The sequence below is a fragment of the Etheostoma cragini genome, chromosome 6 (assembly GCF_013103735.1).
Source record: "Etheostoma cragini isolate CJK2018 chromosome 6, CSU_Ecrag_1.0, whole genome shotgun sequence".
Taxonomy (NCBI): Eukaryota; Metazoa; Chordata; class Actinopteri; order Perciformes; family Percidae; genus Etheostoma; species Etheostoma cragini.
The window spans coordinates 16,662,780-16,677,825 of NC_048412.1; the positions used below are offsets into that span (position 1 = coordinate 16,662,780).

The following is a 15,046-nucleotide window of genomic DNA, read 5'->3' on the forward strand; positions in this document are numbered from 1 at the left end:
TGATTTTTGGAAAAAGGCTGCAATGAAGCAAAGAGTGAAAAATTTAAAGGGGTCTGAATACTTTCCGTACCCACTGTAGTAGGATGTCAGAGCTGCGCAACACTGTTTATCTGCTACACCCATATTAAACTAATGCAGATTCAACAGTCCTATCTTTGGTTGTAATGTGTTTGTTGAAACTGTTGTAGAGGTTGATTTGACGTTATGTTCATTTAGCAGGCTGCGGTGTTGATACCGACAGTGTTTCTATTATTTTGTCCACCTCATTTATATCAATGAGGGTGGGCTAAAAAACACACATCAAACCTACATCCTGCAAAAGGTTTATGAAGTTGTCAGAAAATAGTGAAAAATGCCATCACAAGTCTTTCAATTGCTCAGGATGAATTGTTTTGTTGTAACAACAGTCAAACAGAAATTGAGTTTAGTATCATATTAGAGAAAGACAAGTAACAAATCTGCACATTGCTTAAGCAATTTCTCCAACAATGAATCAACTATTACCCATTTCAGCTCTGTCAGTACCAGGATTAATCTTGCTCCTGTTTCTGTATATATGTTGCATATAGTCTGATTCCCCAGGCATCAATCTGACACCAAACTGACCAGAGGGGATTTAAATATCACATGCAAACAGCACTGCAGCAACACAGAATACAAGAAATCTTTGAGGTTTCTCATGTGTGTGGACAACAGTGTCAGCGACACACATTTCTTTGCTGCATTAAAAATTTAACTGAATAGAATCCCCTTCTCTGAGAGATGAATGCGTTTGTGTTGATACATATCTAAGCAGATGAATGGGAGGCTGTAAGCTGCTTAACCCTGCGCTGACTCAGGACACATGAAATTCCTAAGGGCTACAGATATAAATGAGCTTATAGCTAACTGGTACAGATAAGAAGCTGTGTGCTGTCACTGGCAAAAAAAGAAATATCTAATGTCCATACTGTCTAATACTTTAGCCCTGCAATAAATTAGGGCTGCGACTAACGATTATTTTCATTATTGGTTAATCTGCAGAGCCTTTTCTTAATTAATCTATTAATTGTTTGCTGTGTATAGGTCCAAGGTGATGTCGTCTAACGTCTAGTTTTTACCATTTACTATAATGTAGGACAATGAAAAGCAGCAAATCTTCACCTTTGAAAACTGGAATCGAATGACTCACAAGATAAATTGATACCAGTAATTGGAACATTTATCAATACATTTTCTGTCAATCGACAAATTGATCAATCTGTTTTAAATAGTTCATTGTCATTTAGAAAGCATGGGGTGAAAGAAAAAAGAAGTAAAACAGTCAACAGCAACAAAATCTGAGCGTGATGACATGATCGTAAAGGTAGGATTTATTGTAGGATGGTTGCATTAGACTGCACTGGTTAGGTGTACCTACTAAACTGGCAAATGAGTGCTGATTTAGTAAGTCTGCATTCTCCTCACAGTGAACCCCACAGCAACACTCTTTCGTCTGCTTGTTTACCTGAGCTAGCACTAGCTAACAAGATGAGCGGGGATACGGATTTTTGAGTCTCACTGAAACTCCTCTTATGGAGACAAGAAAGAGATCAGTCCTTCACCAGCAGCAGGTAATATATCATGGAGCACTGGCTGTGCTCTGACAATGAACTCCAAAGCTAAATCTCGAAGATAGACACTGTCACATCCAAAACTACCTGGATTATCTTGTTTTTTAATCGAAATGTGCTGTAATTGCAGTTACTTGAATGTAAAATGGATTAAACTTGAATGAGATCCCATTTTGATAGAATACATTTTGCTCTGTCACCTATTTCACACTGCCAAACAATCTCTAGTTTTAGGAAGATTCCTCTTTGCTTTTGAGGTGCTAATGTCTGACACAAGTTCTAGTATTTTGAGGGATTGTGCAGTACAGTCTGCTCACAATAAGTAAGGTTTTTTTCCCACTCTTGCACTGAGTTCTGCTGCCAACTCTTTCTATTAATTCCAGTATCTGTCTGGTTAATAAAAAACACAATGCTGCCCTAAGACTTGGAGCACTCCCTCAATAACACAAGTTATCCACTTAAAGACAAATTCCAGAATGCTGCAGAATAAACAAAGTTTTTCTGAGATGCTCAACTGCTCGGCAGAATGTGGCTCATCAGTTTGGCTTGATGTCCCTCAACAGCGCTCCAACACTTTCACACATTCAGCGCCCCCTAAAAACGTGTCTAACTACACATTATGTAAATGCTGTGAAATATGAAAAATGTAACGCTTTTAATCAATTAAACTGTTAATAAGTATGTATATTCTCTGTTGTTAGCTTGTTTGTCTTTTCACTTTTTATCCCGTTGTCTTTGTCTCTCTTGCAAAAGAAGTTTCAAGTTTCAATAGGGCTTTTAAACAACATAGTTTATGAGCCTTATATAATACAGTCCACATCCTTTTGTTAATAACGTTATTTTTTAGTCAGTTATCTTGATGTTAGACACAGTCTGCTTTGGCAACATGTTCTGTCAAAATTCATGCCAGTAAAGCTTCACTGTCAATTTGTCTTGTTTCTGTTGTGTTTCTTGAGCTCAGCTAAGGAGTCGGAGCAGCTAGAACGCCTCATGGAGTCAGTGGAATTTGAGAAAGAGGAATGTATGTCTATTAATTACTATCTAAGCATTATAACCATAGATTAGAACAGATGTAAAGTTTAATAGGGTAAACTTTTAAAATGTATTTGACTTTAATTCACTTAGAGATCTTAGAGACAGTGAATACCATTTTCTTGTCTCCACCGCCGTAGCCTGGACATTAAGACTTTGTGTTGTGTGAAGGCAGATGAGTGCGATGTCGAGACCACGGTGGAGCTCTTCTCTAACAACTGCATTTATTCATATTGTCAATAAAAAGACTGAAAGGACCTCAAACGTATGGTAAAACAATATCACCAAGTTTGAGCAATTTTTGTTCTGTCTAATTGATTATTGAATTAGAAAACACCATTTAGATAACTATAGCTTAAACATATTCATTTAGAAAAAATTGATTGGTACCATATTGAACATGGTCTTTTAACTAAAAAACCCATGCAGTATCATAAATCATTAATATAATTCTTGTCATGTATATAGATATCCTGTCTACGGATGGAGTATCAGTAAATCCCTGCCCAATCCCCAAACCAGCTAAAAACATTAGACAGTGAACAAACAAACTGACCACAGAGATGAACACACATTTTTGCCGTTGCAGCAGAACAGTTCAGCTGCGGTTCGACAGCTCCCCAGCAGAGCGCAGAAGCTCCGCTTTCATGAAGTGCTGAAGGTCCAAATCTTTGTCCTCCAGGTCTAAGCTCAGGAATGTCTCCACCACAGACCTGCACCTGTCATTCACACACAAACATACATATCTGTTTCACATACGCTGCTCTCCTGTGTTAATTTTCATTGTCGCTCTGTAAAGCAGTAGTTTTAACAAACCTGTTGGCCTGCTCATCTGATGATGCTTTGTCAATGCGCTTGATGAGCCTTCCTGTCCTGTACAGTTCAGACACCTGGCCAAACACACCCACCCACAAACGTTCAGTCTATGTGAGCATGCTTGTGTGTATCTGCTTGTGTGTGTGTGTGTGTGTTTTTACCTCCACTCCTCTCTGCACAAGGCTAGTTGGCAGACCTGCCAGTGTAGCGATGTTGGCAGCATAGCTGGACTGGCAGATTCCTTCTTTCAGTTGGTAGAGAAACACCAACTCATCCCCATCCACTGCTGTCTCTAGAGTCTAACACACACATACACATTATTACCCAATCACACACACAATAAAATAAACTTCTAATGAGGTAAAACAGATCTCCTTAGCTCCTCCTTAGAAGTTTTGCTGTAAACATTTTTCTGTAGCACATTAGTTTATCATCATAAAACCTCACTGGACATTCACTAAATGCTTCAAGCTACATTTACTCATTGTGTTAACTCAGATGAATATCTTTTAATACCAGAAGAGACCGCAGGCCAGAGGAGGGTAGCAGGCCCAGCTGCAGCAAACTGTGGAAGTTAGTCGCCAGCAGGACATGAGGAACATCCACTGGAGGTTTTCTCAGCCAATGAGAGATTGATGCAGCAAGCAGGGACAGTCCATCCACCTAAGAGAGAACATTATTTCTGTTTCTGAGCTCAGATTAAGCTGCTACAGGCCCAAGTCTTCAGGTTAAGCTCAATAGCTGCTTAGTTTTAACACATGAACCACTTACACTTAAACGTTTATTTATTTTGTTAGAACTGTTGTTGTTATGCCAGTGTACTTTTGGGGTTTTACATGTAGCACCTTTTTACACTTACTTCAGGGGAACATTACTAATCATACTGTTAACCACAACAGGACTGTAAGTCCAATACTCTCTGTCATTTAGCTGTTTTTGGTCTCTACCAACTCCTAAGGGAAATATCTGTCTCTTTAGCTACTAAATGCTCCACTCTAGTCTGTTCACCAGTTGGTCACTAACTCTGTCTGGCTGCTGTTTGTTGATGGGCAGGTAATGTACAATGGGTGTTTAGCTAAAAACAGCTACAGAAATATTGATCATAGCTATTTTAAATTGTTGTCTTAAACATCTGAACTGGGCTTAGACGGAACTCATTCAACCTTTACATTATTAATTTTCTTTTGCTTCCTTCTGTTCTCTGCCTCCCACACGTTTATGTCTTCTTTAAAACAAATACATTTGGTTTGGATTCCTCTCCAGAGTAACCTTGCAGACAGTGATGGAGGACGGAGAACATAATGATACTCAGACCAGAGTGAATTCCTAGTAACTAGCAGGAAATGTACCCCAGTTGCAAAAACAAAAAATATTATACGTTAGAAACAATTACAAATGAAGCCCTATAACACAACTTAGCAGCAACTATTGAAAAACAATTTGCCTGCAGGTTGCACAAGTGTTCCAGATTGCCTTATTACTTCTCTTGCCTGTAGATGGTGCACATCAACACCTCTACAGTATATCTGCAGATCTGAACAGCTGCTGCGGTTTTCTTGCTGATAGGTGGCACATGTTGGGCTGAACTGAAGGTCTGTTCGTGCTACAGCTATAAATTGGATAATATTGTCTGGGATATACAGTTGGGTTCAGAATAATAGCAGTGTGTTTAAAAAAGTGAATAATGCTCAAAATCCGTAGAACAGCTTTTAATTCCATACTATCAATGCGTTGGGAACACTGCACATTCAATTCCAAATCAAAACATGAGCAAAACTGATCAGGTTTGTGATATACCTTCACAGAAAGTGAAGAAAATTATTATTAGGCTGTTCAAAAAATAACAGTATTTGCATTTTCTTTACAAACTCAAATATTTACTGTATAAACTGAAAAATGACTCAAGGGTTTGCTTTACTTTGAATCCCTACACTAATATTTAGTTGAATAACCATAATTTCTGAGAACTGCTTCACATCTGTGTTGCATGGAGTCGACCAACTTCTGGCACCTGTGAACAGGTATTCCAGCCCAGGACTAACGAACTACATTCCACAATTCCTCTGCATTACTGGGTTTTTGACTCAGAAATAGCATTTTTGATGTCACCCCACAAGTGTTCCATGGGACTGAGGTCCTGGGATTGGCCTGGCCTCTGCATAACATCATTCATCTTGTTCATCTGGATCCAAGACTTATCTTGCTTACTGGTGGGTTTTGGGTCGTTGTCTTGTTGAAAGACCCATTTCAAAGGCATTTCCTCTTCAGCATAAGGCAACGTAACCTCTTAAAGTATTTTAATGCATTGAAACTGATCCATGATCCCTGGTATGTGATAAATAGGCCCAACACCACAGTATGAGAAACATCCCCATAACATGATTTTTGCATCACCATGCTTTACTGTCTTCACAGCGTACTGTGGCTTGAGTTCAGTTCATAGGGGTCGTTGGGCAAACTGTCTGCCGCCCCAAGACCCAAAAAGAACAATCTTGGTCTCATCAGTCCACAGAATGACCAGTCAATGTGTCCTTTGGCAAATTTCAGCCTTTTTTCAGCAATGGGACTTTGCTGGGGCTTCTAGCTGATAGCTTTGCTTCACATAGCCTTCTTCTGATCCTAACAGTACTCACAGGTAACTTAAAGTCTTTGATTTTCCTGGAGCTGATTATTGGTTGAGCCTTTGCCATTTTGCCTATGCTTCGATCCATTTGATTGGTAGTTGACCGTTTTTTCCCATGTTGTTCAGACTTTGAGTGCCATTTCAAGGCACTTAAAATAATTTTGGCTGAGCAGCCTATACTTTTCGGAACTACTTTGTATGAATATACATCTGAGTATTTCAGTGTGAAATGCCTTATAACCAGCATGCACAACATTAGCTTCCTTCCCTCCTTAATTATGGGCCCTAATTGACACCTGTTTCTTCAAAGAATCAATCACCTCACTAATTGAAGACAACACTGCTATTATTTTGAACATGCCCCTTTCAATTATAGATTTGATTACGTACACAGAATGAGAAACATGCATGTTATTACCGATGGGTATGTTTTGTTTCTATGACCATGTGCCATGTAGAAATATCACTACCAAAAATATGATTTATGAGGTTAGTGATGTTGGACTTCTATTATTTTGAACACAACTGTATAATTATGTCTCTCTCTCTCTCTCTCTCTCTCTCTATCTCTCTCTCTCTCTCTCGCTCTCTCTCTCTCTCGCTCTCTCTCTCTCTATATATATATATATATATATATATATATATATATATATATATATATATATATATATATATAGAGACACACACACTTACACTTTACATTAATGAAATCACAAAGTCCTGGAACAAGTTCTTACTGTGTTAGTTCCTTTTCCAAATTCATCGATGAGAACTAATGAGTTGCCAGTAGTGCTGTTGAGAGCCTGGGCCATCTGGAGAATAGAGACACAGGTGTTATACTACCTTTTGTTTTGTTGTGTGTGTGTGTGTGTGTGTGTGATTGTGTTTGTTTGTGTGTGTGTGTGTGAGGTACCTGATTGAGGTCTATCATGAAAGTGCTGAGGCCAACAGACACAGACTCTCTACTCTGCATGCGGGTAAAGATCCCATCCACCAGACCAATCTCTGCCTCCTTTGCAGGCACGTCTGAGCCAATCAGAGCCATGAACACAATCAGACCCACCTGAAAAAGTAAAATCAGAAAAATGATTTTCATATATTTTCATATAATAGCCTGGAGCTACCAGCAAAAGCAGCTACTGGTGCTGAATAAACAGATGTTAAAAGCAGATCATGTGCAATTATGCAACCAGTATTTTCTACCACTTGTATAACTTTAAGGGTCTTTTGTTTCTGAAAGCTCTCTATTAGTTGTGCTGTAACTGTTTGTCTAAACACAGCCTATCACTGGGAGTAGCAAAAGAAATGCAAAGAAAAAAATAGTTGGCCATAAAACATCAAATGACAAGCCAATTTCAGGTAAACGTAACTGAAACATATTCAAATTGGGCCACATACAGAAACAGACATGTCAAAAGAGTGTCACAATGTGGAGTATACTGTAAGAGTACATTTGAGCTAGTCAAGACCAGAAGCAGTTTAGCACTGCACCTGTTACAAACACGATCAAACTTGTATGTAATTGTTAGGACCAGTTTGTTTTTTCTGACTGTCCCACCTGTTTGAGGTAGATGCTCTTGCCAGATGAGTTGGGTCCAGTGATGATCTTGACTCTGCCTTGTGACTCTGAGCTCTGGAAAGAGTTGGCCACAAACACAGGAGAGCACAGCTCTAGCAGCGGGTGTCTAAAAAAAAATCAGAAAATACAGAAATGTATCAGTCCTGAATTAGAGCCGATTTAGAGACAATAACGGATCTTTAAGGTTGATACCGAGACGAATATTTGGTTATTTAAAAATCCGATATGCCAATATAATGGCCGATATACTGTGTATTAAAAAAAAAAAATCCAGAAACGCATTACAAAACATAAACAGATTTCCCTAACATTAGTTTTTTGTGTATGATTTCTCACTAAAATAATATGATAATGATATTTTTTATTATCGCAAAAGAAGTGTGTTCAGTTCTAATAAATAAAATGTAAAAAAATAAAAGACATGAAAGTTAAAGTCCTTTGAACAAAAACACATTAACAAAAACAAACCAGTGTTGTCAACAGGGACGTTGTAGAGTGCACTCGTGGGCAAACTATGCCTATATCAATGCTCACAACATGGTTGGTGATCCGTTTTTATTTTTTAAATATTAATTTATTAGAATCATTTAATTGTCACTACAAATGATTTTGATGAATAAATTTTTTTTTTTTATCGGCCATTATAAATGCCGATACCAACAGATTGGGAAATGCCTAATATCAGCCAATAATATTGGCCCGCTGATATATCGGTCGGTCTCTATCCTGTACTGCATTCTTCATTCTCTATTCTCGCATTGATTACAACTGTATTTGTGTGCACTGTGTATGTGATGAGTAATTGATAAAAAATGAAATCACAAAAAGAAACTGGAGTCCCAAGACAAGTCATCCTAGTGGGTAGGTAGCTACCTGCCCTGTGTGACTGTTATCTGCCTGTGGTTGGCTAGTTTGGGTGAGGTGTAGCCGTACTCTTGGGAGGCGCTGCTCATAGCCATCAGACAGTCCAGCTCAGCTGTGAGATCCAAAACCTACACAACACACACATTATACCTGAACAGAGCAGTTTTGACCGATGAAAGAGCAGCAAGTGACATTCCTAAAGTTTAACAGGGTTCTGCATGTTAAATGAGACAGAATCTGTGCATGTACATTTTCCCATTTTGGTGGAAAATACGAGTATTTGGAACACACTGAGCATACAGATGAACAACAAAAGAAGATGATTATGTTGAAGGAGCAGTGTAATAATTGTCTTTGTATGTTTTCATACCATTATAACCATTATATATACCATCATACCGCAGGGAGGGTGGGTGAGTGTTAAATTCTCAAAAAAGAGATCTTGTGTGGGGTATCATTTTAATAAAGCTTGGTAATTTTGAAACCCTGCAAACCTGAATCTTAATAAACTAATTGGTTCTTCAACACTAATTTAATTGCCAAGTTGCAAACACAATTATTCATCATCTGAATTTACTAATCACTCTGCCCTAAAGAAAAAACAATAACATTTAAATTACTGCATGCAAAATCTGTCATGAGAGAAATATCACTTGAAAAGTGTAATATGATCACAATCATTTTATCAGAGTGAGAGTCATGTTTCAAACACTGAGACCTGGGAGTGCACAGTGATACACACCAACCTTGTAAAGGGAGGCGCTCCTCTCGAGGATTGTGTTCTGCAACTGTGTCATTACTGCCGTCTCCATGTCTGAGAAGCAAGAAGTAGACAATCAGGAAAGCCTTCAGTGGTTGGGGTCACTTCTAACAATGTCAGGACACAGTTATCAGTTAGTAAGAAGGTAAAAAACCTCTAATGTCACAGTGCAAGTCTCCTAGGAGGTCGTCTAGCTCCTTGGTTCTCTGGCTGCGGTAGTGCAGACGGTCCTCTGACAGAAACTAGCCCACAAGGACACATGGAAAAGGTATTACAGCACACAAGCATTTGTCGTTTTGAAGAACACAAACACAATTAACATGTTGACAAAATCATACACAAACCATAAAATCAAGCTCCTCTATCTCAAAGTCCTCTTTCTCCACCATGCTGGGCAGACGAGGGACAGAGAGCAGAAATCCAATCTGCAAGGAGAATTAAACAAAGGTTCCTGAATGCGGATATATGTGATGCTACAGACAGTGTTGCCATATCTGACTGTATGAATCCCAACAATAATACAGAGCCTCTGGCTTGAGCCCACGCTCAAGCCAGAGGAGTACATGAAATTGTTGTTGTTTGAAAGATCAGCAGGTAGCTGTGTCTACAAGAAGCTCAGACCAGAGGGATGTAGATGACGCAGCAGGAGGGAATGCGAGGGTCCAGGTGTTCCAACTCTCTTCTGGCTACATCTGTGAGGAAGTCGGACAGTCCCATCATCCTCCTCTTCTCTGACAGAGGGAGAGAGCATTAAGACTTTAAATCAACCACCATTTAACCTTACGAACGCAGGCTCCTAACGCACAAAGATTTCTGATCAGGCTTTCTCACTTATGAAATGACTGTTCCAGTTTTTAAAACCAGTATGGAGCCACTTACTCTCATCAATTGCTGGGTCCACGTTTGGTTTGATGGTGAAGCGGTTCTCAGCTAAGCTCGTTTCAAAATCCACCTACACGTTCCGAAATCAAAGATGGAGTCAAGCTCATTAACGTTCAACAGTCTGTAAAAGCAACTGCAACAACAGTGAGGGGAGTTCTTGGATTTGCAGCTGTGTATTATTTTGTGTGTGTCTCACAACTCGGCTGATGAGGGAAGCAATATGGTGGAGGTCATCAGACAACCCTTCACTGATATCACGAAAGAGTTGAATGGACTGAGGCAGGTGTCGTACCGTGTCCCGGATACACACTGCATTGTACACTGTCTGACAAACATACACAAACACAGCATCTTGCACACACTTAAGAGAACCTGGCATGTGGATAAAGTGTGTATGGTTATATTGTATCCCCAACCTTGTAGAGACTCTGCCAGTCAGACACTTTGGTGTGAGAGAGAGACATCCTGCGCAGAAGAGTCTAACACACACAAGCACAGACACACACACACAGACTTGCTTTAGTCATACTTTCTATATTCAGTTTGTGACACAGCAGGTAAAGGGATAATTGGTCTTATATGGAGAAAAAAAGGAGGTGATTGGTCAGACTTGTTACTGGTATGTTACTGATGTTGCGTAGCGAGGACTGCAGAGTGCTCAGGGCGTCGGAGTTCCGAGGTGATGTGAAGAAACGTATCACTTCCTGTCTCCTATGTAATACGGCCAGATCCAGTGTTGGCCGCAGAAACCACTGGCTGAGAGAGGAGAGAACATCACTTACACTTCTAGAAAGTAAACAGTACAACAAGCAAACTTTAACTTCTCTGTATGTGACAATAACAAGAGGTGACCAGATATTCTGTGTATGCAAAAACTAATGTTTCTTTAAAGAAAAAAAAAGCAGAAACACGCAAATGTAGGTTCCCACAATAATCACAGCATGGAATTCAAATCAGCATAATAGCATTGGTGACAGTACCAAAAACAGATAATGTAGTATGTTGGAAAAGCTGAAACATTTATCTTGTTGCCACAGATACAAGCAGGGGAATTTCAACCTTGAAATTCCTGAGACAAACACCAATCCTCTGCCCGAATCACAAAACAATAGTGCTGCAGTTTGTAGTTTGTTTCTAAACACACGATGCTTCAATTTGTCTTGCTTTAGTAGTTCTCCAATTGTTCCTTTTTAAAAAGGACTTATATAATGGAGATAATTGTTATTTATGATAATTTTAACCACATACTGTAGTTCTAATTATATAATTGTTATATTCAGTATTTTTGTCGTGTAGGCATGAGGAGGAGCACTGTGAATTTGCTTTGATGCAGTAAAGGCCCCTTCCTACTTTTTTGTTGTGTGACTGGACTGTAGCTCTCATAACTGTTGTTATGATTTGGTACTATGAGTAAACTGAGTAGCAAGGTGTTTCTCACCGTAGCAGTTTGGAGCCAAACTTGCACCTGCATCGATTCAGTATCCCTGCAACAAACAATAAGTACAGAAGTTCATGTAATAACAATTAAATTAGACAGAGTAATAATGTCCTGAATTACTATCTTTGGGCCACATACCATAAAGACTGAGTCCTTCCTTTTCACCTGAATGCAGCTTGTACACTGATGGATGAAGTTCGGATTTGAAGATCTGCAGCACACTAAAACAAATACAAAGTCCATAGTAATGTCTCATCAGACCCTTGCCTCTTCCTATATGCCTTGCATTTATTAAGACAATCTGTAGAATAAGGGTAGGAGAGCAAAAGTAAAATGCTGTCCCGGCCCAACAATGGTGGAACGAAAACTATTAATGAGATAATGATATTGGACAAAGATGATCTCTATGATAAAGAAAACTTTTACCTGTAGGTGTCTCGGTCAATGCAAACAACACCTTTACTATATTGGGAAGAAACAATGCACAGTTTAGAGAAGCAACCTTTTGAATTCATGATAACTTCTGCAACACACAATTTTTAATCTGTTTGTAAGTGGTATGTAGAATAGAGAACATGTGATACAGTAAATGAAAGACAATGCCACAAATGCATACTACTGCCGCCTGTCTAACAGACTAAAACCTGTGTAACTAAATACGGAGCAGTAAAAAACACTTTTCATTGACAAACTCTTTCAAGGTCCTCATTACAGAAATATGTGTGATCACAGTCATTTGTGTGTGTGCCCAGTTACATTAATGTGTTTCTTACAGCGTGTAGGAGTGAAACTGTAGGATAGGAACTCCAACACTGCTGTCTTCCAGCTCCACTCCCACTCTCCTCCTGTCCAGACATTTCAGCAGAGCGCCCACTGCCCTTAGCTACACACAGGATGTACACACACACACACACACACACACAGGATGTACACACACACACACACACACACACACATAAAAACATGATCATCTCCTGTACAAAGATAGACTGATGGATAGGATGACATGTAGACACCTGGCTCACCATCAGGGGTGAGTCAAAGGAAATACAGGAGGAGAGGTAGGACATTTTGTCTCTCTCTGAAATGGAGGCAGGAATGAAAGGCAGATGGGCCGAAAGGAGCCTCTGCTTACTGACCTCTAGACCTGCAACAGTAAAACAATAAAAAAAGAAATCTACTTGTTAATTGTGGGAAATCATGAAAATGTATTGCAAATAAAATCCTCCTTAAAATTTAGAAGGCTATTTGGATATTATGGGTGGACATTTGTTTACCAAAGTCAACATATGGATAGGTAACCACTTCTGGTTTGTAGTCTGGGTTTGAACCTGGGATACAACAGAGGGGGATTTGAAATTAAAATAGTATGTTGTGTGAAAGAAAACATTATTGTCAAAGGAGTTATTTCACATGGCAGAACTGTTTCACAATAGTCTCAAAGGCCTTATGAAGCTGTGTATAATGGCTGTACAATCACTCTTCTCCCTTATCACACTATCTGGCTGCAGTGTCAAACATCCCTAATCTCATTTCATTCCCTTGACCTAGAAACTACTTGTCTTGTATGATGTCAAAACAAAACTTTCTCTGTGTGAAATTTTCCTGTTTCCTCACCCAATGCTGATAAAATCTTTGTCTCCCAGAACTCACCAAGTTGTCGCAGGAAGCTTGTCATGCAGCGCTCCTGCTTTGCACTGGTAATTATTACATGGGGACTAACCTCTTGGATGACTACACAGAGAAAAAGGGGGTACAATGTACACATTATATTAAGGCAAGGACAAGTGTATGAAATGAAATATGATGCAGAATGTGAGCGTGAGTAGATGCGATGTGAGCACTTGTAGAATATGCCATCAGTGGGTATAAGGCGTGCCTTTTAAATTAAAATGTATTTAATTATAAGTCTGCTGGTTGGTTAGTTGGCTAACGCGTTTTGCACCATATTTACCTTCATACAAGTGTCGAGTTATATAAATAATTGACATTTATGAGCAGTTGTAAATACATGAAAACCATAAACCTAATCGTATTTAGGAAGAGACCAATTTTATGTAAAATGCTGTGTATTGTTTACCCCTGGCCAACAGGTGCAGCTCGTAGTTGTCTGAAGTGTCTAGCATGTAGTGTAAAGAGGAGTCCTTCATGTCATAGAAGCAGAGGCCCATCTGTCCATGCTGGGCTAAAACACTCAGTAAAACCTGGCAATCAACAAATACAGGAATCTGACCGTTGCAAATATCTACTACTTCGCCAGTGTGAGAAGTACGTATGAGCTTACAGTAGGTGAGTCTTCCTCCTCTTCTTCATCTCCATTTATGCCAAGCCGACCAAAAACTATCCCTTCCTCTCTCAGACTCTCAGGTGCTGCCATGACCAGTTATTTCTAGATGTTAACAGTCAAATGACATTGGTTATTTCATTGTAATAAATTGCAAAATGTTTAAATTTAAACTTTCAAAAAACAAAAAGTTTAGCTAGTTAGCATCTAGCTAGGTTAACAAATTGATATCAGTTCACAACCATTAGGTAGCGTTTAGCTAGCTAGGCGAGCTAGCTAACTGTAAACTCATGTTAGCTACCTTGAACCAAGCTAACAAACGTTCATTTACTAACTTTTACCGGCCATAGGATACTATATGGAGTCGATAAAATCTTTTCTGTGACTGTCAATAGAACTCACATTTACGAACCTCTTTTGCGCGCACATTTGTACTTGTCCCACTGTTGTCATGACAACAGTGTCCCGTTGTGCTGTCTCCACCACTGATTCTAGCTAATACTATTAAATGCTAGCACTTTTAATTCAGAACCTTATAATTCAGAATACAATATTAACATTACAAGACCTTACTAAAGTATACCATATAGGCCATTGGGGAAAACATAATAAATACTATAATTAAAATGTTTTTTTTTTATTTAATTAAATTTGGCACCTGTAGCTGCTGAACATGGTGGCCAAGAAGCTGACTCATCTTTAATCTATCCACAAAGATGCTCATTTAAAGATGAATTCAAGCATTTTGTTATCATTAAGCAATATAGATGAATACAGAAATGTAATTAGTTCATAGTTTTGTTTAGGAGTAATGAATGAAATAGGCAACTGTATCATGCCAATTAAGGCATCATTCATTTTTATAACTGACAGAAATTAACGAAAATGGCACAATATCAGATCTAGGCTCTTTTATGCTTTACAACCATTCTTTAACCTATTTAGTATAATCGTGACTCTCTTTTTATAGCCTAATTATTATTATCGGTTTTATTCCATCACCTCCTCCTGTATGCCAGGTAGGTGTTCAGTCAATGAAAGAAGATGTATAGACCCCTTTGCAGGGAAAAGCTTTGGCTGCTTAATGTTTGTTGGAAACCTAGGATCAGATTACTGTTTCAGCATTATATTAATTCCCCCTTTGTTACATACTGTCATTTATGTTTTCTAAAAGGG

The 15,046-nt window shown here is 38.9% G+C and overlaps 1 protein-coding gene across 3 annotated transcripts; it reads right to left on the reverse strand.

The window, feature by feature from the left end:
- Positions 1–2,843: 2,843 nt before the first annotated feature.
- msh5 (mutS homolog 5) lies at positions 2,844–14,379 on the reverse strand. Of its 3 annotated transcripts, none has more exons than XM_034874980.1 (26): positions 14,273–14,379; positions 13,871–13,975; positions 13,667–13,790; positions 13,240–13,320; positions 12,864–12,917; positions 12,612–12,733; positions 12,360–12,469; positions 12,013–12,048; positions 11,725–11,807; positions 11,587–11,632; positions 10,766–10,904; positions 10,565–10,627; positions 10,345–10,473; positions 10,146–10,218; positions 9,888–9,997; positions 9,611–9,691; positions 9,421–9,508; positions 9,253–9,320; positions 8,516–8,634; positions 7,622–7,748; positions 6,977–7,126; positions 6,801–6,875; positions 3,957–4,103; positions 3,602–3,739; positions 3,441–3,514; positions 2,844–3,343 (listed from the first exon to the last, which is right to left on the reverse strand). In XM_034874980.1, the coding sequence occupies exons 2-26, from the start codon at positions 13,961–13,963 to the stop codon at positions 3,223–3,225; spliced, it is 2,451 nt and encodes an 816-aa protein (XP_034730871.1). In that variant the 5' UTR covers positions 13,964–13,975; positions 14,273–14,379; the 3' UTR covers positions 2,844–3,222. The 3 variants fall into 3 exon arrangements, with proteins under 3 accessions (XP_034730871.1, XP_034730872.1, XP_034730873.1); XM_034874981.1 differs by having other exon boundaries at positions 14,283–14,304; XM_034874982.1 differs by lacking the exon at positions 14,273–14,379 and adding an exon at positions 14,172–14,247.
- Positions 14,380–15,046: the final 667 nt, after the last annotated feature.

Coding starts and splice junctions, on each gene's coding strand:
- msh5 (XM_034874980.1), bottom strand. CDS start 13,963: ATGGCAGCACCTGAGAGTCTGAGAGAGGAAGGGATAGTTTTTGGTCGG. Junction 12,049..12,359: donor CAGTTTCACTCCTACACGCT/GTAAGAAACACA, acceptor TTCCCAATATAG/TAAAGGTGTTGTTTGCATTG. Junction 9,998..10,145: donor GGACCCAGCAATTGATGAGA/GTAAGTGGCTCC, acceptor TCCCTCTGTCAG/AGAAGAGGAGGATGATGGGA.